This window comes from Pagrus pagrus (genome assembly GCF_965226575.1).
Source record: "Pagrus pagrus genome assembly, chromosome: 13".
NCBI classification, from domain to species: Eukaryota; Metazoa; Chordata; class Actinopteri; order Spariformes; family Sparidae; genus Pagrus; species Pagrus pagrus.
Genome location: NC_140197.1, coordinates 31169513 through 31194005, shown reverse-complemented (window position 1 = coordinate 31194005; position 24493 = coordinate 31169513). Strand labels below are relative to the sequence as shown.

The 24493-nt window shown below is 46.3% G+C and overlaps 3 protein-coding genes across 3 annotated transcripts; all 3 read left to right on the top strand.

Annotated features, from left to right (window-relative positions):
- The first annotated feature begins 4187 nt into the window (after window positions 1-4187).
- On the top strand, window positions 4188-7622 carry LOC311268739 (keratin, type I cytoskeletal 13-like). The gene is made up of 7 exons (XM_084372540.1): window positions 4188-4711; window positions 5357-5439; window positions 6226-6382; window positions 6468-6629; window positions 6748-6873; window positions 6962-7185; window positions 7416-7622. The coding sequence occupies exons 1-7, from the start codon at window positions 4247-4249 to the stop codon at window positions 7546-7548; spliced, it is 1350 nt and encodes a 449-aa protein (XP_084228666.1). The 5' UTR covers window positions 4188-4246; the 3' UTR covers window positions 7549-7622.
- Window positions 7623-11149: 3527 nt separating this feature from the next.
- Window positions 11150-23433, top strand: LOC311268523 (uncharacterized protein). The gene is made up of 17 exons (XM_084372201.1): window positions 11150-11576; window positions 12151-12233; window positions 12339-12495; window positions 13116-13277; window positions 13729-13854; window positions 13938-14155; window positions 14423-14491; window positions 16537-16885; window positions 17761-17847; window positions 19289-19460; window positions 20395-20871; window positions 20930-21035; window positions 21151-21307; window positions 21385-21546; window positions 21779-21904; window positions 22074-22294; window positions 23245-23433. The coding sequence occupies exons 1-17, from the start codon at window positions 11181-11183 to the stop codon at window positions 23333-23335; spliced, it is 3159 nt and encodes a 1052-aa protein (XP_084228327.1). The 5' UTR covers window positions 11150-11180; the 3' UTR covers window positions 23336-23433.
- LOC311268748 (keratin, type I cytoskeletal 50 kDa-like) lies at window positions 19546-20141 on the top strand. The gene has a single exon (XM_084372555.1). The coding sequence runs from the start codon at window positions 19581-19583 to the stop codon at window positions 20124-20126; it is 546 nt and encodes a 181-aa protein (XP_084228681.1). The 5' UTR covers window positions 19546-19580; the 3' UTR covers window positions 20127-20141.
- Window positions 23434-24493: the final 1060 nt, after the last annotated feature.

Sequence of the window (24493 nt, the reverse complement as noted above, 5' to 3'; positions counted from 1 at the left end):
TTCTTGTTTCCCTCCTCAACATATTTATAACAAATCCTATTTTTTACTTTTGAGCTTTTCCACACTCTTTGCATCAGCAGCACCAGACTGTCTGCTGCAGGACAACACTTCCTGTTCTCAGAGCAGAAGGACACTAAAGTGCGTCCACAGCAAACAGTCTTCTTAGCTACAGGCTACATTTTGCAGCACTTTCTGCACTTTGCAGATTGTTTGTCAGATGGAAAGTGCAGTTGTTCGCGTCCAGTCCGTCCACAGCACCAGGTCGTGTTTTCACTCCAGAGATCGTGCAGAAGGCCAACAAAGTTAAAACTTGTTCTTTTGAAGCTTAATCTTTTTTTCACAGCCAAACAACACAGGATTACACGCCTCTTAAACAAACTTGTTCGACATAGTTAAACTAAATGTTCAGTGCAGTGGGGGATGAAGCAGTGGGCGAGGCTCATACCTGTCAGTTTCCCCTGCAGCCTGAACACGATGGGAACACGCCTGCAGCAGAATACCACGCAGCCGCACCCGCCGCACAAAACACTTCATCCAAATCATTAAACTGATTACTGTCACTGCTCCGGGACGCATTTACAGCAAATCTTTGATGCTCTGCCACTGTTTGTGTAACCGCCGTCATTTATACTCACTAATGTGCTGATGATTATCAGAATACAATGCTGCTCTCGCTAAAGTCGATGGAGGACTCATGAGCCTCCTCCTGTCACCACAGCATGAGAACTCCATTAAAACACCTCAGCTTCTCTGCAGTAGCCTCGTCTCGGTGCATCATCTGACAGGAAAGTGTCTCAAAATCAAACGTCTGTACGTGAAGACGAGACTCTGTTCAAACTGTCAGAAGACTTTTGCTTCGTTGCATTTTCATCCTCAGACGTGACACAAGAACTCAAGAAACAACAGAAGTGTTTCTGTCGAGCGTCACAATCAACGTTCGGTCACTTTAGTGTGCAGACGCATCCTGCCGGCGTGGAAAGCTGCAGGCAGCAGAGTGTCTGCGGTTTACATGAAATACAGAGCTGAATATTAGTGTAACATCTCCGGGAGTCAAAATGCTCCTAATCCCAAATTTGATTCGAGTTTTCGGGCCGGCTGTAGCGACCAGAAGGTCGCTGGTTCGAACCCCGGCTCCCCTGGGCAGAACTGAGCTACGTGCCTAAGCATCCTTGAGCAAGATGCTGAACCCAGAAATTGCTCCTGATGTGCAGCTGGCACCGTGTGGCAGCCTCTGCCGTCAGAGGGCCCTGCGACGAGCTGGCGTCTCATCCAGGGATGGACCCTGGCCTTCGCCCATATGAAGACTGGGATTGGCCCCAGTAGCCCCGCAACACCCCGAAAGGGGGGGATAAAGCAGCAATACATCTTTACTCCATTACATCTTTACTCCATTACATCCTTACTCCACTAGCGGCAACACCCCGCGACCCAAACAGGAAGAGGCGGACAAGAAAACGAAACGAAACGATTTGAGTTTTGGTTTTCTGTATTGATCAGTAAAGATCAACAGATCGTTGGTCTTATGTCCCGACACTCTTCTTTACAAAGACGGTTTACAACAACAGCTCCACTTCATCCTGGACGCTTTTTCACAAGTTCAAATAATATTCACCAACAATAATCAACCCAGGCTCCACTTCAGCCTCCAGTCATTCAACAATAAACTACAGGAGAGAGAAATTCACTTTGTTACAAAGTTCAGTTTCTCTAATGTGTCCAGAGTGAACCCTCCTCACAAACAAATCAATAAAGGATCTCTGAAGAAGAAAAGAAAGTTTCCTCTGGTACCAATCAGCTGATCGTCTTCATCACAGGAGAAGAGTCTGGAAGTGACGCTGCAGGCTAACGCTAAGCTAACTCTGACCTAGCACAGATGATTTTGTTTTTTTTCTTTTTCAGAGATCCTTTATTGATTTGTTTGTGAAGAGGGTTCACTCTGGACAGTCGGATTGGCTGAACTGGCAGAACCAGATATATACAGTGTGAGCAGTGATGTGATCAGTCACATCTTTCATTTTAATATTACAGACAGGATTTATTGATTATTTCACTCTGATGATGTCAGTACTCATGATTCATACATCACAGTGCCATCTGGCCTCTTTCAGGAGGACAGTCAGGAGCAGTTCCTCATCTTCAGCCACTTGACACTTACTTCAGTCCGATACTCTGCAGGCCTGGTCACTTCCTGATGAGGGTGGAAGCCGGAGCTGCTCATTGTGGCAGTGACACCTCCAACAGCGTCACTGCCACAGTGAGACACACGTTATACATCTTGTAATGTCCTCAACAATGTATAACGAAGTTACATAACAGTCTCATAATCGTAATGCCAAGTCGTTACAGTGTATTCGGTCGACTACTGGGTCCATACAATCACAATCTGCAGGCAGCTGTTACAAATAAAGGCAACTAATAAGTGACAGCCGAGCAACAACACAGTGTGTTTATATCACAGCTGACTCAGCTCAGCTTTAGCGACGCCGCAGTACCTAAACAACAGTGACATCACGCCGACTGTTACAGTTTGTGTTGTCATTAGTTTCACTAGACAGACGACGTTAGATGTTACTTACCGTTCAGAAACGCTGTGAGTTCATCTTTGAAGAACTCGCCTCCATTTTGTGTCTCCGCTCGATAATTAACAGAGTTTCTCTGCAACTACAATAATACAATACAATAATCACGGCATCATCATGAAGGGAACACTTGAAATATTTGCTCAGATGTGTAAGTATGAGTGTGTATGTCACTGAGATGAAAATACCTCTGCCAGCTTTTATGTTAATGAAGTGAATCAGAAGAGTCGGAGAGGTTTTAGTCTCCAGTGTTGGAACGAGATCTTCTCCTGTTCAGCTTCTTTTCTCTGTCGTGGACGTCCCGACTTCTCAGGAGTTGTTGTTTGAGATGATGATGAAAGTCGTTTTTCTGAAGCTTCTGCATCTTTGTGTTCACTCAATGACTTACTGCGGCTGTTCAAACTTCTTCATCCTCTCCTGCGGCACACTAGAGGCTACAGTGACTCACTATCGCCCCCCAGGCCAGATGGACTTATTACAGAAGAGACGGCCCGTCCTTTGGCTGCTTAGCAGGGGACGACTCTGCAATAAAGTACATAGGCATCTCGGACATAACGCTAGATGTTTTGTTTATTTATTATCATGGACACCACAGATGTGAGACTCCTTCTCACGCTGTTGATGAGGATCTTACCAAAAGCACCTTTAATCATTATTTCACTAAACCACCATCTGTATCAGTGTGATGATGCGTACAAATGTCTGCACGTTGTACCTCAGATCCGACACATGTGGTCGGGCAGACCCGATCGACCCGATCGAACGTGTTGGGATACAGATTGCAGGTTAATGGCAGGTGTGAATGTGCTGCTGCATCAGAGGATTCTCCACTCAGAGCTTCATCTTGTTGGCAGACGTTGAGCGTGCTCACAGAAATACTTTTAATCTTGTAATGATTTAGTTTGTTCGAGTGCTTCAGTCCACCTGTAAGAACAATAATCTCTAAATCTACGTGACTTAATAAATCACCCATGCAGCGAAGCAGCCGAGGCTCTGGTGGAGCTTCACTCTATCTGGGGTTGTTGTTTTGATCTTAAAGTCCATTCAGCCGCTCCTCATTCTGCCTTTGTCAGCTCTGTTTACTCGAGATTAGACAGCTGAAAGAGTCTCTTTAATCAAACAAGAGGATTAGTCTTTAAGCCCGTTAGGCTCCTGAGCCACGAAACAATAACCTGCCGCCTGCAGTTACACAACACTGCGCTCATAAAAGCTGTGACAACACACTGAAGTTATTGTGAGGAGGGTCACTGGCTCTCTGCTGCTGACTGATTGAATGTGCTTTTCAATGCTGGGTGTGAACTTTAAATCAAAATGTCATCCAGGTCTGAACTTGCCCCGCTCAACTTCACAAGCTCTGGTCTTCGGATGTATGCGTGGTGATCGCTCTGCATGAAAACAAGCAGGTGAATGAGCAGCTGATGGGTGGATTCCACATTTCTCAGACACACCTTCAGCCCATTAACCCTCCTGCTGGGTGCAGCAGGGGCAGGTGTCTCCTCGCAGGCTTGGCACGAGCTCGCCATCACACCCCCACCTCCTCCCCCACCTCCTCCTCCTCCTCACAGACTCATCGAAGAGTATAAAATCAGCCGTCCTCTGAGCTCTTCACTCTCTCCTCTCCAGCTGAAGCAGACAGTCCGCCTCTGTTACCTTCATCACCACTCAAGATGATGAATTACAGCTCCAAAAGCATGACTAGTGTCGGGTTTGGTGGTGGCCGCTCAAGCGGTGCTTCCATGTACGGTGGCGCTGGAGGCGGCAGTGTCAAAATTTCCTCTGGTGGCTCCATGTCCATGTTCGGTCGCGGTGGCGGTGGTGGTGGAGGTGGAGGTGCAGGTGGCTATAGCTTCGGCTACAGCAGCTCAGGTGGTGGTGGAGGTGCTGCATTTGGCTTCGGTGGTGGAGCCGGCGGTGGCGGCGGTGGCGGCAGCGTGGATATCTCTGCCAACGAAAAGGCCACCATGCAGAACCTGAACGACCGTCTGGCCACCTACCTGGAGAAGGTGCGCAAGCTGGAGGCGGCAAACGCCGAGCTGGAGCTGAAGATCAGGCAGTTCCTGGAGAGCAAGACCTCCCCCTCCGCCAGAGACTACAGCGGCTTCTACGTCACCATCGCAGAGCTGCAGGGCAAGGTAGGCACCGCATCAGAAGTACTACAAAATCATTATGCATCCATTGACAGCCAGGGAAGGTGTGCACACCTGCTCTACCTGTCATCATCACTGGTGAAGAGAAAGCATGAACGCTTCTGCTTCCATCTCAGTTGTAGCTTTCAGCATCAGCTTTAAAACTGCTGAGATATCTTCAGTATTATTTCACCAGTAATGCTGGAATAATATCCGTGTTACACTTTTGCAACAGAAGTCTGTGCGCTCCAGGAAACAGTCCAGAATCATCCTGCAAATACCAAAGCAGATTAAAGTCTGATTCACTGCCAAGTCTACGAGACTCATCCGACCTTTTTACTGACAGGTGATATTTTCTCTCAGATTGTTGCTCAGCTTGTTGAGCAGGAAGTGGCTGAGGAGCAGAACTGAAAGGACGAGAGGAGTTTGATTTCATTACACTTGAACTCGATCAAGGATTCAAATCTGCCTGAACATGTATCTGTAGATCACGTCCTGCGTTCTCCTCTGAGAGAAAATACAAAACGTAACAAGATAAATCTGCACGTTAGACATATTTTGTTGGTTACGGTGGCAGATGGATAAATCTGTAAAACGTCCTGTTAGTGAACATGAAAGCTAACAGCTTTTCTTTCCTGTTTAATCTCACAGATCCAGGACGCTACCAGAATCAACGGTGGCATCTACCTCATGATCGACAACGCCAAGCTGGCTGCCGACGACTTCAGGCTCAAGTAAGTGAAGTAATTCATCAATCAGTTGTAAAAGTCCTGAACAAGAAAATAAGCAGAAAGGCTCTCAGACACACTCAGACATCATTCTGATACAGCTTTAAATGAACTGTTCTGTTAGCTACCACGCTAATTAGATTGCTAACGACGAGCAATCGAGAGAAGATCCTGAAGCTTTTGTGACTGAGTTAACGGTTGAATTGAATCCCGACCGGAGCCAAAAGAAAATTTGGAAAAAGGTGTCGGACTCGGTTGATAGTCGGGTTGAGCAAGCTCTCAGCTGGAACGATCATCCGGTACAGTACTTTTACTCATGATGAAGGAAATCACAAAAAGCAACTTGTAAACGACCAAATATCACGATCAGGCTTAACGCCCCGCCCACAGCCGGGTCAGGCCCAGAGTTTCCACACAGATAAAGATCATTTAGTTGGTTGAACAGACACAACTGAAGGTGTTTCACTGCTGCCAATAGTTTTGGTTTCCTCTATTAACTTGATTTAAAGTTTATCAGTCAACACCGTCAGACGAACTCTGAAGCACTTCAGTCATTGGATCATTTGTTTTTCCCAATCTTAACCTAAACCTAACCAAGTAGTTTTGGCTCATAAACTATCCAATCACAGCTCAGCTGGGCGGGGCTAGGCAGCACAAGTCATAGACATCAACCTCGTATCTTCAGGCCAGATATGTCTCTCTGCTTCTTCTCTCTGCGCTGCGTCCGCTTCCTGTTTCAGTCAGTTGTGTCTTTGTAGAAAACAGAAACAGAGCGTGTTGTCTTCTGTGCAGGTTCGAGAACGAGCTGGCCATGCGTCAGTCGGTGGAGGCCGACATCGCCGGTCTGAGGAGGGTCCTGGACGAGCTGACAATGAGCCGGAGCGACCTGGAGATGCAGATCGAGGGTCTGAAGGAGGAGCTGATCTTCCTCAAGAAGAACCACGAGGAGGTCAGTGGGTTCTCAGACACAAGAAACGTCTGAGTAGAACTTTTCTGTTGCAGCGAGCGCTGAATCCTCACGTGTCTTCTTGCAGGAGCTGCTGGCGATGCGCACTCAGATGAGCGGACAGGTGAACGTGGAGGTGGACGCCGCTCAGGGACCAGACCTCTCAAAGATCATCGAGGAAGTCAGGGAGCACTACGAAAGCGTCGCCGCCAAAAGCCGAAAAGAACTGGAGGGCTGGTTCAATGCGAAGGTAAGAACAGCAACACGACTCTCTCTCTCACTTTGGTCCAGACTGAAGATACGTCAACAAGACTTGATGAGTGTTTCTGTGTAAATGTGACGTGCTGCTGTTTCTGTCTTCTCCACAGTCAGAAACATTAAACAAAGAAGTCGCAGCCAGCACAGAAACCCTCCAGACGTCCAAATCTGAGATCACAGAGATCAAGCGGACGCTGCAGAGCCTGGAGATCGAGCTGCAGTCACAGCTCAGCATGGTGAACCATCATCACACCACACCTTCTCTTTATCTCCACTGTGTTTGTGAGCTCATAAACCAACTGAAGCGACTCCTCTCTCCTGCAGAAAGCGTCGCTGGAAGGCACCCTGGCTGAGACACAGAACCGGTACGCCATGCAGCTGGCAGGTTACCAGAACCAGGTGAGCATGATGGAGGAGCAGCTGCAGCAGCTGAGGGCCGACCTGGAGAGACAGGGACAGGAGTACCAGATGCTGCTGGACATCAAGACCAGACTGGAGATGGAGATCGCCGAGTACAGGAGGCTGCTGGACGGAGAGGGCGGCGGCAGGTGAGAGGATTAAAGCTGAAGGAAGTGATTTCTATCACGGAACAACAATTTGTTTGAGTTTTGCCTGTTTTCTCATAATTTTGACTTCAGTAATCTTGTTAGTCTTTGTTAAAACACTGCAAGTGTGTAAACGTCTGCACATTCATCACTTCTCAGGTTAATGATGAAAATGATCTACGATTAATGTGAGCTGAATTAAGATCTGACGGCTGTTTGTTTCTCTCCTGCAGCATCTCCTCCTCCTCCTCCTCCTCCTCCACCGTCACCTCCACCACCAAACAGAAAGTCATCACCATCGTAGAGGAGATTGTGGACGGAAAGGTGGTGAGCTCCTCCACGGAGGAGATCAGTCAGACCCTGTGAGCACCAGCAGGAGGCGCCCTCACAGCCCGCACCCACAAAAACATGCAAATAAAAGTCTGCTGAGGTGCTTCAAAATAAAACGTCTGTGGTCTCTTCTGTTCAAAGTCAGCGTCTGAAGTTTCTCTTCCTGTATCGGCCTCATTCAGCGATCTCACTACAGTGTGCAAGAATATACCAACAGCAGATTATTGTTCTCCAACTTATTCATTCATAAAAGTGCTTTACATCATTGAATCAGGAGGTAATGAAGCAAATAAAACCAGACAGAAATTAACAAAAATAAAATGCCTCCATGGAAGATGAAACATGATGAAGTCTCTACGGCGCCGTTAAACTGGAGAAACACTAAGCAGTGCAACAGCGGCCGGCTCACATGAAGTAATCAATACTTTAAGTTTCAATCTCAGTCACAAAATAAATGATTTTTAAGATACAATATATAATGTATGCAATCATTGTAGTTTAAAACATCCAAAAAAAACTGAACTAACATCATGAACAGAGAAGAAACAACTACTGAAGTTAGTGTGCTAACCAGCTAGCTGCTAACCAGCTAGCTGCTAACACCAGTCTGTAGCTCAGAGGTGACAGTCTGACAGCCTGTAGTGTAAAAGCAGCCAGTTCACTCCTGAGTCGAACAAGTCAACAAAATAAACTCACTAAACGTGAAGAAAGGAAATATTGTGACACCTACAAACTGGACACAAACTGAACCACAGTCACCAGAACAGTGTTGGTTTGTCTCCACAGTCAGCTCTGGTTCGGTCCAAATCAATCCTCAGTTCACAGAGTAACATGTGGAAATATTCCGGTTCTACACGCTGATGATGTCCGACTCTCTCTAAAGCTTTAACTTTAAACAACCTAACCTAACGTATGTGTCTGTTGCTATGGTGCTGATGCTCAGCTGATGGCGAGGGCGACCACACGGCCTCATCCACTCGCTACATGCGACAGGATTTGTTTTGGGAACAGAATAAACACAGTGTTGCTTTAACAGGTTTCCAGAAACATCTTCAACCATCTACTTAACTTGTTTTTCATTTCATATTGACGAACAGAGCACCTGACGCATGTAAGTGTGACAGGGAACAGGACATCTGATGGATGTGAATCCTGGTAGAAAGCTTGCTCAAATGTTTTCCGTGCACAGAGAGGGACTAAGGAGGGGTTAGGCACAAAATCACAGCCACGGTTCTCTCCTTCAATTATGGTAACCACCACTGCCTGGGATGTGGCTGCCCATCCCAGTTTGAATCAACAGCTCACAGAAACACTGTCGGCCTGTGAGGCTTTTTTACATGTGATTGAGACACGAGGAAGCAGGATGAGCTGCTGACGGTACGCAGCCTCTGAGCCTGTTGTTCAGAAGCTAACTGCGTAACGTTAGCACAAAGCACACAGCCACAGCCACAGTACTGTGCAGTAACTGTGGTGCTGGGTAGCCTCTCAGCCTGAGGTACGTTCATGGCGGTTCATTTCTTGTTTTTATCTGACTGCGACTTTGACAGAGTTGTTAATTTATGTATTATTAGATAAAAAAGCTAAAAGAGCTTGTTGAACGTAGCAAACTAGTCGCTAACAGACAGAAGAACAGTTGTGATCTCTGGAAATAAATAAATCTAATAAAGTTTTATAAAAGTCAACTCTCTGAAGGTAAATACGTTAAGTAGCTGTGTGTCGTAACGAGCAGCTTGCACAGTTGACCTGTACGGTCTGTTATCTGATGAGGCGTGCTGCTGAAATACAATAATTAGTGACGCGTTCCAACAGATACTTAACCCCAGGCTAGTAGAAGTGCAGTGTGGATCATATTGCCCTGGGCTGAGGTTAAGCCTGGCTCAAAAATGTGTTTAAGAGGCCAAGTTGTCCCTCAGAAGAGCCCTGGGACATGATTCAGTCCTGCTCATTTAAAAAACAGATAAAGTCAGGTTTGCTTTGTGGACAAAAGTATGTGGACACGCGTTAAAGTACTCAGCTGTACTGTGTGTTTGGGTCTGTTGTTCCTGGTTTGAGCTTCCATGGATAGATAGACCCAACCCCCCAGGAGGAGCTCCAGGCTTTGAAGCCAACTTTCGTAGTTGCCAAACTGTGTAATTACATCATCAACTGATGCACTGCGGCCCAAAAAGACTTGTTCCCAGAAGTTAACATTGTGAAAGACGCCTCTGTAAAAATCTGTGGGCCGCACAACACAACAGATCTGAGTCAGGGAAGTTGAGTTTTCTGTGAAACGCCTCCAACACTGTGTCCAGGTTTAATGTAACGTCCTCGGATAGACTGTATTCACATGGCGGCCATTTTCCTCTGACATCACACTCACTGTTTACTGATTGATTAGCAACTTTAAGACAACAGAACGTTTAATCTGGACAGACACTGGACCATATTTCAAGGTAAAACAACAGGTTTGATAACAGCTAACATTAGCATTCAACACACACTAGCTAACGTTACTGTTTTAACGTAACACCATTATAAAACATGAAACATCTTGGAGACGTTCGTCTAACGCTGGAAGTGAAACACACAGGATGAAATCGAGTTATCAAATATGTTTTATCTTAAAATACGTCCGACCTGCCTGTATAATTATAACAATTTGTCAGACTATGTGCATTTATATGATTTACAGCCTGGAACACAGCAGCATCATATCATCTCAGCGCTGCCTGAGCGTGACGTTGGAGGAAAATGTGAATGAGGTGTAACACTGAAGAGAAATCTGACGCTGCAGCGTACAGTCACATTTACACTTTTATTCCACACTTGTCCTTCACACGTCTCATCATGACAGTGTCTCATCATACAGTGTATGTCTGATATTTATAATCACACAGTCACGTGTTGTTACATTGTTCTGTGTGTACAGTCACAACCTCATCTGTTTAACCCGTCCCAAAGGATCCGACTACCAACAAAACTAATGTGTTCATGTTATGATTTATGTGCTTCTACCTCTCGTTCATGTTTTTGTAATATATGAAATTGTACATACGTTTTTTCCTCCTTTGCCACCAAACATTTGTGACCAAACCAGCTCTGAGACAGCAAACAGAGCCCGACTGCAGAGCCGGTACAAAGGATTTCATTGTTTGCTTGCACAATAAAAGAAGACAGGGGTGTGTGTGTGTGTGTGTCTGCGTGTGTGTGTGTGTGTGTGTGTGTGTGTGTGCGTGTGTGTGTGTGTGTGTGTGTGTGGACCAGCATGATAACACAACTCAGAAACAACTGACAGGTTGGAACATGCAGAGGAATCCAGGTGCATGTGAGGGGGAAGGTCGAGGGTCTTTTTATTTAAAATGAGCCAAATCTGAAGCTGATTGACGAACAGTCGATCTGATCGCCGGGGGGCAGACTCACCTGAAGAACAGGATGATTGAGTCACCTGGGAGACATTTTCTGATAGCAGAACAAACAGACAGAGGGTTTAGATGTTATGTCATTGTGCAACAGGCGTAGATTTTACATTCCTGCTGTGATTCGTCAGGTGGTCACATGCTCTCGCCCGAGGCTTGCAGCGAGGCCCAGACCCTCAACCCCTCCCTCACTTTCATCCAGCATAAAAGGAGCTGGGTCGGACCTCTGCTTCATTCTCTCCTCTCCATCCAGAGCAGGCAGACTCCTCCACCATGTCCTACTCTCGCTCCACCTTTTCCACCGGAAGCCGTCTTGGCAGCATGAGGGCCCCCAGCGTGTATGGAGGCGCCGGAGGCTCTGGGGTCCGCATCTCTGCCATGAGCGCTCCCAGAAGCTTCTCCTCAGCCGGTGCAGGGTTCTCTGCTGGCGGCGCTGGCTTCAACCTGGCCGACGCCGTGGACAACACCAGCGACATCTCCGGCAGCAAGAAAGCAGCCATGCAGAACCTGAACGACCGTCTGGCTGCCTACCTGGAGAAGGTGCGCAAGCTGGAGGCGGCAAACGCCGAGCTGGAGCTGAAGATCAGGCAGTTCCTGGAGAAGAAGACCCAACCTGAGGGACACGACTTTGCCGCATTCAAGGTGGTCATCAGCGACATGCAGGACCAGGTGAGTCCAGGTTCTGATTCTGTAATGTGGTTCTGTCTGTGATGAGGTCAGAGAGACAAAAGAGAGGACAGGTGTGAGATCAGGTGACGACATACAGTAAAGACAAGAATGCTGCCTGAAACTGAAGACAGTGAGAAGACAGAGTGTCCTTTATGTTTGGAAATGAAAAAACTTTAGCACAAAAGCTTCGTCCTCACTGTCACGGGTACACTCAGGTGTACAGGCAGCGAGGCAGAGAGACGTGATTGGCTGCTTCCTGCAGAGGGAAACAGGTGCAGCCACACCCTGAACACACAGAGGACACACACGCTTCATTTGCATGATGTGGAAGAACAGAAGTCCGTGAGACAAAGAGGCGAAGTTTGACTTATATTTGAATAGTTTTGCATAAGTGGTGCAGCTGCCTCATGGAGCTGTGTTAACCCTCTCCACGCTCACTCAGGATCAATCCAAAATGTGCAGCCACGCCCGTGTGTCTGCTGCTCCAAGTCTTACTTTAACATTTTCTTTTGTCTCAGTACATTTAGAAAATAAAACACATCCAGCCTAAATCTGAACTTCTGTTGCGTTTCAGATCCAATTTGCCACCCGTACAAACGGCTCTCTCTACCTGGCAATCGATAACGCCAAGCTGGCTGCCGACGACTTCAAGGTCAAGTGAGTATACCACCACTGAATGTTCACATGAAGCTCAACATTCAAACTATCCTGATAAATGTCACAATATCAACTCACTTTGATCGTCCCTGACGCCGTGTGCAGGTACGAGAACGAGCTGGCCATGCGTCAGTCGGTGGAGGCCGACATCGCCGGGCTGAAGAGGGTCCTGGACGAGCTGACTCTGAACAGATCTGACCTGGAGATGCAGATCGAATCTCTGAGGGAGGAACTCATCTGCCTCAAGAGGAACCACGAGGAGGTGGGCACCAACTTGCAAACTTAAATTTAGCTTTTATAAAATGTTTCAATCAATGACATTCATTGTACATATTTATTAGCTGTAGTTTATTGAAGAAGTTTGGGGAATCTTTACATTTATTTAAGAGAAAAACAATCCAGAAATCAACTTAAATGACTCTCATTTGGTTGAAACACCAAAAAAATATCTTGGTTTGGCAGCTTTTCAATCAAGTGTTGGTAAATCAGAGTCACAGCGTGCAGACAGTCCGGTCAACATCAAGGTGTTGAATGTCTTCAGTGTCTTGAATTTGAGTTGTACAGAAGCGGACGAGGGCGACTGTGAAGAATGGATTTGAGTTCTGACTTTCGAAATACAAACAAATGAATAAAAAGTCAAAACTCAAATGCATTTTTCACAGTGAGGACTTTCACGTTGGCAGTTACTCCATTACTTTTTGATTTGATTACTCATTAAGTTTACATAAAGTCCCAAAAATGGGCCGATCCCAGCGCCAGAGTGAGACTGGACCGTCTGTAAACCAGTTGAATTCAACTCAAAATCTGAGAAAAAGAAAAAAAATGACTTGTCATCATATTTATTGATAAATTTCTCTTCTCATCTGAAATGTTTTCCTGCAGGACCTGCTGGCTCTGAGGTCCCAGATGGGAGGTCAGGTGAACGTGGAGGTGGACGCCGCTCCTCAGCAGGACCTGTCCGCCGTCATGGCTGGAATCAGAGAACACTACGAGACCGTTGCCAACAAGAACCGCAAAGAACTGGAGTCCTGGTTCCAGTCCAAGGTGAGTGACACAATCCCCATGATGTCTTTGTAATAACGCAATAATCTTATAAATCATAACCGAGAAACACAAGAAGTTTGATTGACTTCCACTACATTCATCTGACATTGTCTTTGCAGAGAAAAGTTGTGTTTCCCAGTTCACTTCAATACAATCATGGGGTTTTCTTGCAGAATCTAGTGGCTTCAGTGGAAGTGCAGACTGAGATTGTTTACCCCGTTACACAAGACAATGAAAAAGAATAAAAAATACGTATAATGTTTGACTTTTCAAGTCAAAATCATGATTTACCAGAGTTGTGACTCACTACGTCAAATAATTTCTTCTAAGTGCAGTGAGCAATAAAAACAGTCCAGCGTTGGACTTAAAAGTGAGGAACAGCAGAGTGTCATCAGCATATGTGTTGATTTCAAACAAACGGACATTTTCTTGTTTCTTTGTTGTTTTGTAGTCTGAAGCGCTCAACAAGGAGGTTGCTTCCAGCACAGAGACTCTTCAGCTGTCGCGCTCCGAGGTCACAGAGGTCAAACGCTCGCTGCAGAGTCTAGAGATTGAACTCCAGGCACAGCTCAGCATGGTGGGTTTAAAACACGTCTTAATCTGTTTTCATGTGAATCAACAGTCTGTAAACCTCCTCACACTGTTTCTTCTCCTCTTCAGAAAGCATCTCTGGAAGGAACCCTCGCCGACACACAGAGCCGCTATGCTAGCATGCTAGCAGGTTACCAGAGGCAGGTGTCCATGCTGGAGGACCAGCTGTCTCAGCTGAGACTCGACCTGGAGCGTCAGAGCCAGGAGTACCAGATGCTGCTGGACACCAAGACCAGGCTGGAGATGGAGATCGCTGAGTACAGAAGGCTGATGGACGGAGAGTTCATGTGAGTCGACCAGTCCAGACTGGGAGTTATTAAAAGTATCAAAGGAAACAGAGTTTAAATATAGAAATGTGTGTGTGTGTGTGTGTGTGTGTGTGTGTGTGTGTGTGTGTGTGTGCGTGTGTGTGTGTGTGTTTGAGCGACAATAATTCATGAAACACTAATTTGAATTACTCACAGGGTGCCGCTTGACAAACACTGTCAGAAACTTTGTTAGCTTCTTTATGAGCGTAATGAAAGCTAACAGACGGTTTGTGTGTTTTCCTGCAGGACTTCCTCATCCACAACCAGTAAAGTGCTGATCATCACCAAAGAGATCATCGAGGGAGAGGACACTGAGTCCAGTTAGACTCAGTGAGACAACTAACATCTGTCAACGCGCTGTCAACCGTTCTCAGAACAACACCAATAAAATCTGATGAACTGAAACACGTCTGTGTGTGTGTGTTTATTTTATTCTGGTGAAAATACTATTATTATTATTATTATTATTATTATTATTATTATTAGTATCATTATCATTATTATTATTATCATTATTAATTCAATAAGAAATGGAAATCAGTTTATTGCCATGTAGCTTTTCACATACAGAACTTGTCTTGATGTTTTGGTTTTTGGTCATTAAACAGAATCAGAGGAACGAAATCTACTCTGGTGTTTTTATACATTTCCAAGAAAAATTCACAGGAAGCTAAAAACAATGAAAACATGAAGTGGCTCCATGCAGCTCGTTATTTCCACCCGGTGGAGCTCATCCACCCGCTTCAGATGAGGTGAACATGAACAGTTTTATCTGAGCAGCTCCAGTGAAGACTTCATGTTAATGAAAGGTCAAACATCATCTCCTCAGGTCAGGTTGTGATCTCTGTGATCGCAGCAGACGAGCTGCATGGAGACATCTGATGTTTGAATCATCTCCAGCTGCTTCAGGTGTTCAGCAGAACGCTGCAACTCTGTTTTACTGTGAAGCTCCAGAAATGTTCTGTGGACTACGAGACTTCACCAAAAAACCATCAGATGTCTCCCCAAGAAGGGGAAGCCCTGAGATCACAAACTGATCTGAGGAGACCACATTCACACCCTGAAATCTTCACTGTGAGTTGAGCTAACAGTGTTAGCGTGTTAGCGTGCTCGAGCTCGGCTGCATGTCGAGGGTTTAAATAATATCTTCTGAAATCAGTTTGGGATCTCAGAGCTTCTGGAGACTTCACCTGACTTTCATCAGCATGGAGGGAGGAGATGGTGACGGGACTTTACTGATGGATGAACTGTTCCTATGATAATGTGAAACTGTTCACTCACTGTATGACTCGTATGTGCATTGTGCCAAAAACAAATAAAACACCCCAAGATTTGCAGAAAAGTGTGTGTTGATCGATGTTGAGGTTTCCTCCGTGGTGCAGTGCTGAGGATGAGCTGAAGAAAGCTGCGGCTCTACAGCAGCTGATACTTCTGTATCTGTCGTCAGACGGCAGCAGAACAATTGACTGATCACCAAACATCTTCTGCTGGCCTTGATACGGACCTACACTTTGCTATCGGCTTATGATTATTAAGACGGATCATTATGTTGATACCTTTAGCGTTAGCTCAACAACATTACTATGAGTGAGCAACACAATCTGTCAGCTGTGAGATTACACTTAAATCATAGTCATTAATCTCACATAGCAACAGATAAACATACAGCAAACAGCTGCGTGTAAAACCTGAGGCCTGTTTCTTTCACTGGCCTTCAAAACAAATACACGAGCTTCATGACAGCAGCAGCTCGTACCACTTTATCCACAGGGGTGTTAACATACTGCTGGAGATGACCACGTGCTGCACAAAGTGAAAGATGATGAAACGTAGATGGACATGAATAACAAATGAGATCATACAAACTTTGATCTGATCACTTTCCAGAGCTGCAGCACATAAACAACAACAACTATTCTAACAAGTAACCAAAATTAAATCAGTTCATAAAGTAGTAAAAATGCTTTTGATGAAAATTAACTTCCAGAGAAACTCAGACTACAAGTGAACCTTTGACAGCTCAGACAGAAACAGCAGCAACAGGTTTGTGTGAAGGGACTTCCTGTTGGACACTTCCTCCTACCGTCAAAATAAAAGCCAGGGAACTTTTCACCAACAGATGGAGACAAAGAGCTGTTCACAAAATGTGTCCACGCAGAAAGACTCCAGTCACCTTCAGTTTGTTGGCAAATGATCCAGTTTTAAATCATTACTGAAAATATGTTATTGAAATATAACATTTCATGTAATTCAACGTTTCATTAGAATTAAAGCTTGAACAGACATTTGCTTCAGGCCGCAAGTCAATGATCCACCTCTCCAAGCAGCAGTCTGGTCCTGAACCGTCTGGTCCTGAACAGTCTGGTCCTGAACAGTCCGGTCCTGAACCGTCTGGTTCTGAACCGTCTGGTCCTGAACCGTCTGGTCCTGAACAGTCTGGTTCTGAACAGTCTGGTCCTGAACCGTCTGGTCCTGAACCGTCTGGTCCTGAACAGTCCGGTCCTGAACCGTCTGGTTCTGAACAGTCTGGTCCTGAACCGTCTGGTCCTGAACAGTCTGGTTCTGAACAGTCTGGTCCTGAACCGTCTGGTCCTGAACCGTCTGGTCCTGAACAGTCCGGTCCTGAACCGTCTGGTTCTGAACCGTCTGGTCCTGAACAGTCCGGTCCTGAACCGTCTGGTTCTGAACAGTCTGGTCCTGAACCGTCTGGTCCTACAGATAAACAGTTCACTACAAGCACGTGACGCAGGACAACAGAGAAGAACAGTTTTAAAGCCGTTATTGTGAAACTACATTTCTGCCTCTGTGACCAACGTAGATATTACACATATACAAACTACTGCAGTACTGTCAGCTTCATGTGGTGAAAGTACTGCAGTACTGTCAGCTTCATGTAGTTACAGTTGTGTGACTGGTTCAACAGTCAGAACCTGTCAGAACCCATCAGAACCATCTGCTGCAGAATCACCTTTAAATCTCACAGAAATCTCTTAAGAAAAGGATTTTTCCTGAAGTGAACCCAGTGAACACGGTTCTTCTCAGAACCTGTCCTGGTTCTTTGTCTTGTGTTTGTCTGAGCTGATTTGTGTGTGAACAGCTGACGGTGTGGTTCTGGTTCTGTCCCGATGAACGAGCCTTCGCTCACTTTCTTCTGTTATTCACTGTTTGAGACACGTCTCACTGTGCTGATCGCAGGACTCGCAGGCTAACGAGCCGGTTTGACTGGACCGAAGAGTTGAGTGAAGTTCTGATGTGAGTTTCTTCAGTGCTTTGCTGCAGTGAGCTCAGAGGTTGAGGTTCTGTTCTGTTAACGACAGAACTTCTTCATTAAACAGTTAATGATCCATTAATACTCAGATGTTTGACGTTATTATTATTGTTATTTTAGCGTGTGGTCACACAGAAGATGTTTGGTTTGAAAGACAGAAGCTGTAAATTATTCAGCAGACTTTTGTTTTAACTTCTCCACAGTCCAACCCGGTTCTGTTGTGAGGTGCTGCGTGAATAAAGTTAGACTTATTGTTATTTCAGCTGTTCTTCGTTTCTCTCCTGTTGTGAACACATGCCTCACTGTGACTCTTCAGTCTCTGTGCACTGACCTGAGAGCTGTGAGGCGTTTAAGGTCCAGCTGCCCAGAGGGACAGGAACCGGACCAGGAACAGGTCGGTCAGGTGAGGCTCCATTCCTGTTCGTTGATCCATCAGCTGTTCACTGACAGCAGGTTTCACTGAGTCTGTGGAGCGAGACACGCCCGTTATAAAATCTGAAACATGCTGAAACATCAGCTGTGACTGCTCGTAAACTGCTCACGCTCTCAAAATGACCTCTGAGGCCGGAGAAGTCTCAGTTCTGATGACCCATTTAAACTGGGTTTGAGCTCATTTCAGTTATTTTCTGTTATTTCTGATGGGAACATCTCAAACATCTGGTGGTAGAGCTGCTACTGCCACGTGTTTTATACCCTGAGTGACAGGAGACGTCGCTGAACGCGTCGATGTAGATTTTATCTTCATAGGGTGAAAGATGATAAGTTCTGTTCTGCTCTGTAGGCTCATATTCACACGGGAGCTGATGAGGGAGTTTGAGGTTTTGTTGTCGTACAGACTCTGTGTGCTGTGATAGTGACGTGCCTGCAGCCAGCACAGAGTTTCATACTACACTGCACTTTAATCAAGATTAAAATACATTTTTCAGATGATTTTCCACTCGAGTGACGACCTGTTATAAAATATCAACAGAAAAAATCCTGAAACATAAACTGTGACAGACTGAAAAGTGCTGGAGTTTTCGTCGTGAGCACTGAGGCCGGTGAAGTCTCAACTCTGATGACTCTTCTAAACTTTGAATCACGTTTCTATGTCGAGCTCTGACGAGGCAGCGAGGCCTCAGAGACGGGTGGGTCGAGCTCATTCACAGGATCTCTCTTGTCACAAGTCCTGATGGTTCTGGACTAGCAGTCACTGAACATCCTGTACATCAGGCACATGAAATAATCCTCAGCATACCCACGAAAATAAATTAATTTAAAACTGTGATGCAGCATGTAATCTGTAAAGTAACTAGTAACTAAAGCTATCGAACAAATGTAGTGGAAGTATAAAGATGCAGAACACTGAGTAAAGAATAAGACCTCAGCGTTTTACTTAAGTACACTACGTACATTTGATCAGTGAAGGAAACCTTCTGTAATTATTGACTCAAACATCACTTCTGTCTTTACAGTCTTCTTAAAATAAAGTTTGAATTCTTCACGGTAAACAAACGTTCCTGTAACAAGATCGACCTGCGCTCACAAAACGATCCAGAGGTTCAGGAACAAAGAAAAAAACACGTTCAGCTACGTTTTTCAGACAGTTTCCACCTTCAACACGTTTCAGTGTTGTTTACAGCACTGACATGATGATTCGTCATGAAACAACACAGAGTGATAAAAACAAGTATACACTTATTTAAATACATCTGCACACTGACACACACACACACACACACACACACACACACACACACACACACACTGTGTGACAGAAAAGATGAAGTGAACTTTGCTTCAGTTTAAAATCGTGTCTGAACTCTGCCTGGATGTTCGGTCCTTGGGGCCCCATGTGGACTCAGGACCGGATCATCAGGCTGCACAAACAGCTGCAGGGCCCCTCTCAGAAACCAGCCCGAGGCCCCGGAGCCTCCCGTGATGGACCCACCAGACCTGCTGGACCTCACCTCCTCAGCTCAGACCGGTTTGCTCTCCGGGCCCCGGGGCCACGCTGCCACTCCCCCGGCATGTTTGGTATCCTGACCTGACTGACCAGCCCCCTCCCCCCCATCTCACTCTGAGGCATAAAAGGAGGCGACGTCCCAGCAGCTCTTCACTCTCCGCTCAGAGCCGACGACCAGCCGACCCTCAGCCATGACCTCCTTCTCCACCCGCAGCAGCTACACCTCCTCCCCCATGAGGAGCTCCATCATGATGGGCCCCTCCATGTCCTCCTCCTCCCGCCGGGTCGGCAGCTCCGGAGCCGGCAGCGTGTACGGAGGAGCCGGAGGGTCCGGAGTCCGAGTCTCCAAGGCCTCCTTCACCTCCTCCGCCGCCGGAGCTGGTGGTGGCTTCAACCTGTCCGACGCCATCGACGTCTCTGCCAGCGAGAAGGCCACCATGCAGAGCCTGAACGAACGCCTGGCCTCCTACCTGGAGAAGGTGCGCAGCCTGGAGAAGGCCAACGGCGACCTGGAGCTGAAGATCAGACAGTTCCTGGAATCCAAGACTGCACCTGAGGCTCACGACTTCCATCGCTTCAGCGTCCGTATCAACGACATGCAGGACCAGGTGAGACCAGTTCACACTGACTTTACCCTGAATTCAGTCTGTCAGGCAGCAGAGCTCTGCAGGCAGCATCAAAGGTTTAAAGGTTCATTTCACTTTACAACACTGAGCGATGAGCAGCTCAACAGCTGAGTTTACAGTACAGAGACCTGAGTGTGATGTGGACAGGTAACAACACCTGAGGGTGATGATGTCACCACACAAACTGAAAACAGACTGAAGTTTCACAACATTTTGTTTCATCAAAGTTAAATTTGACTCCTTAATATGTAACTTTTTATTGACTTTTAAAGTTTATTTTTCAGTTTATTTGAAGTTTTTGAGTTTTAAAGTCAACATTTACATTTATGAATTAAAATCAGCTGAACCTGAATCATTCTACCTGCTGAAACATGTTCAGCTGATAGAAATATGAAACTGGAACACAACAATAAAAATAAAGGATTTGTTTTGGCCACCTGGTGGCAGCAGAGCTCCACCTGGTGGCAGCAGAGCTCACCTGGTGGCAGCAGAGCTCACCTGGTGGCAGCAGAGCTCCACCTGGTGGCAGCAGAGCTCACCTGGTGTGAACAGGGCTCCACCTGGTGGCAGCAGAGCTCCACTTCGTGGCAGCAGAGCTCCACCTGGTGGCAGCAGAGCTCCACCTGGTGTGAACAGGGCTCCACCTGGTGGCAGCAGAGCTCCACTTCGTGGCAGCAGAGCTCCACCTGGTGGCAGCAGAGCTCACCTGGTGTGAACAGGGCTCCACCTGGTGGCAGCAGAGCTCCACTTCGTGGCAGCAGAGCTCCACCTGGTGGCAGCAGAGCTCCACCTGGTGGCAGCAGAGCTCCACCTGGTGGCAGCAGAGCTCCACCTGGTGGCAGCAGAGCTCCACCTGGTGGCAGCAGAGCTCCACTGACTCTGTTGAACATGTTTCAGTCGACTCGTTCTCACAGTGTTTCTCTTCCTTCCTGCTCAGATCAGAGTTGCTACTCGTGGAAACGCCGCCCTCATCCTCTCCATCGACAACGCCAAGCTGGCCACCGATGACTTCAGAGTCAAGTGAGTGCGAGACTAAAGTAATCTGATTACATTGGTCTTTCTGTAAGCACTTTGTTCCAGTCTCTTCGCTCCAACACTCAGGTGAGTTTCCTGAACTCACGGTGGTGTTTTTCAGGTACGAGAACGAGCTGACCATGCGTCAGTCGGTGGAGGCCGACATCGCTGGGCTGAGGAGGGTCCTGGACGAGCTGACTCTGGGAAGATCCGACCTGGAGCTGCAGGTGGAGAGTCTGAAGGAGGAGCTGTTCCACCTCAAGAAGAACCACGAGGAGGTGAGAGCAACACGACCCAGAGAGCAAAAGAAATGAAAAGATAGAAAGACACAAGTGTAACCGGGCTTTTCCTGCAGGACCTGCTGGCTCTCAGGGCCCAGATGGGAGGCCAGGTGAACGTGGAAGTGGACGCCGCTCCTCAGCAGGACCTGTCCGCCGTCATGGCTGGAATCAGAGAACACTACGAGACCGTTGCCAACAAGAACCGCAAAGAACTGGAGTCCTGGTTCCAGGCCAAGGTGAGACCAAAAGTCCTGTTCTGTGCTCTGAACGTGGTGACTGCTGCCCCCTGCTGTCCAGAACCAGCTGCCACTACACTCACACTAAAACCACTTTGTCTCCTTTTACTTTATTCCTTCTGATTTTGAAGTGTTAAACATTTTTTATGGTGTTTGCAGTTTTATTCTTTGAGACTGACGGTTAATATCCTGATGTGTGATCAATGACATTATTGATACTTGTGCTCCACAGTCGGCCGAGCTGAACAAAGAGGTGGCAGTGAGAACTGAGTCCCTGGAGACGTCCAGGTCTTCCATCACAGAGATCAGACGCACTTACCAGAGTCTGGAGATCCAGCTGCAGGCTGCAGTCAGCGAGGTGATGAAACACTGGCTCAATAAATGTTCTGATCCATGTCTTTTCTGGCAGAACTGAGCCTCCATATGAATGTGAACATGAAGCATTTGAGTTTTTTACTGTGAAGTCGCAGTGAGCGTCACTGTTGAACAGCGCTGACCTGACCGTCCTCCGTCTTTCTCCTGAGCAGAGAGGAGCTCTGGAGGGGACTCTGGCTGAGACCAAGAGCCGCTACGCCACCATGCTGGCAGGTTACCAGGGGCAGGTGGTGTCTCTGGAGGAGCAGCTGGCCATGCTGAGGGCCAACCTGGAGAACCAGAGGGTCCTGTACTCAGAACTGCTGGACATCAAGACCAGACTGGAGCTGGAGATCGCCGAGTACAGGAGGCTGCTGGACGGAAACCTTGAGACGTGAGTGGACCGAACAGTTCAACCACTCGTTCATACATGTTGTGTAAAGTGGACAAACACTCACAAACCATCTGTGATCACACCCGCTTCATCATTCTGACACGATTATCACGTCTTCACCACTTTGTGCTGGAAACTGGAGCAGAAAAAGAGAAACACGGGTTGAAACGTGTGCAGTCTGCAGCCACGCTAGCAGCTCTGTGAGGCTGTACTGTGAGCTACATGCTAACAGCAGCATGCTAACATGCTCACAGCGACAACATGCTGATGTTTAGCAGGTACAATGTTAACCACCGCCACAGAACAAGCAAACATTCACATATACTGAAAATATCACATCTTTTATTAAATATACATGTGAATATATGGAAGGAGTCAAACACTGGTAACAAACTGATCTGGAGCCTCAAATATATTCAAGTGTTTTTACAGTATATGAATGAGGACAATAATTGTGATGCTTGTTGATACATAGAGAATATTTGTTTTGACTTATTCACAAACACACTGTGACTCTTCATACCAGTTAACATGAAACTACAAGCTGAAATATTCTCATAACTCTGTTTAATGAACTCAGACAACCAACAGAATAATACAAAGTTCATCTATGAGATCTACATGTAGGAAACATATCTGCGTTGCAGAAGGGACGTTAGCATGTTAGCATGCTAACAGGCCGTAAACAGACAGTCCAGCTGAGGCTGATGGGACGTCCTTAGTTCCTCACAATGAAGAAACGTGTTTGTGTCAGAGAACAAAGTGTGATGAGATCAGCTTCTGGAGCTGTGAAATAAAATGCTGCTTCATGTTTCTGGATGTAAAAGGACTTTCTGAACGTGACTCATCTGCTTTATCTTTATAATAATAAAAGCATCAGTTTAAGTCTCATCAGGCAGAAAAGAAACACAAAGACATTCAATTAACTTCTCTGCCCTGTGGTCCTACAGCAACACCACCAAAACCACCACCACCACCACCAGGCGGGTGGTGACCATCGTGCAGGAAGTGGACGAGAACGGACAAGTGATCAGCTCCTAGACCAACAGAAAACCAGAGAGCCCTCCGACCAATCAGAGGCTGTAGAGCGTAAACTGAGTCTGTGTGAGCTTCTTCAATAAAAATGAAGTCTGACATTATTTCTGTGCTGTGTTTGTTTCACACCGACACTCCAGCTGTGTGACCTCTGACCTCTTACATGCTACAGCTTCCTGTTGACCTGAGAGATCATTGTCTTTTATATGAGTTATAATAATAATAACTTTATTTAAATACCACTTTTCAAAACAACCCTTACAAAGTGCTGCACACCGAAGAGCAACTAAAGAAAACATTCAATATAAAATACAGTCAGCAGTCGACAAATAAAATCAAGTGAGTCACAGATGAGAACAAACACGGCAGAGGTCAGTTTTTGAGATGTGGTTTAAAGCCGGCAGTGAATTCTTCAGGTAAACTATTTCACAGGGTCGGAGCCCTGACAGCAAAACCTCTGTCACCCTCGGTCTTCAACTTGACCTGGGAATATCTAACAGAGCTTTTTCAGAGGATCTCAGGCTGTGAACTGGTGAATGATGATGTAAAAGCTCAGTCAAGTAACTCAAAGCCAAACATGCAGGGCTTTTATCAAGTCAGCAATGGCCAATGGTCAGCAATGACCTGAATCGCTTACAGGCTGGACACACAGGATGCTGACCTCTCTCCTTTCATTTCAGCGCCCACATTAACACGTTAGACCGACCACACTGGCTGCGTGAGTCGTGCTTCATCTAGACTTTCAGATTCTCACCTATTTTTACTGCGACACGCACGTTTCTCAGCAAAAATCAACCTGACAACGAGCTGTAGACAGTCGTATGTTCATCATATCAGCATTTCACCACAGTTTCAGTGTCTATATGTAGAATCTGTCTCAGACGTGAAGAGAATAACCACAACAGGTGAAGGCACTTCATCATATTTATTGATAATCATCAAAGTCAAACTCCTTGTGAACGGACAGGTCAGGCAGGAGCCGCCACGCACAACTACAGTAGCCCACAACAGCCAAACCAAACTCCAGCTCTGGAGAGAGTTACTTTCCACCACTGTCCTTTATTTAAAGTACAACAGCAGAAGAATAATGTTCTTAATAATCTGATCATCACGAGTCTGATGTTTCATTATTCTTTAAATATAAATACACAGTTTGCTCTGGTT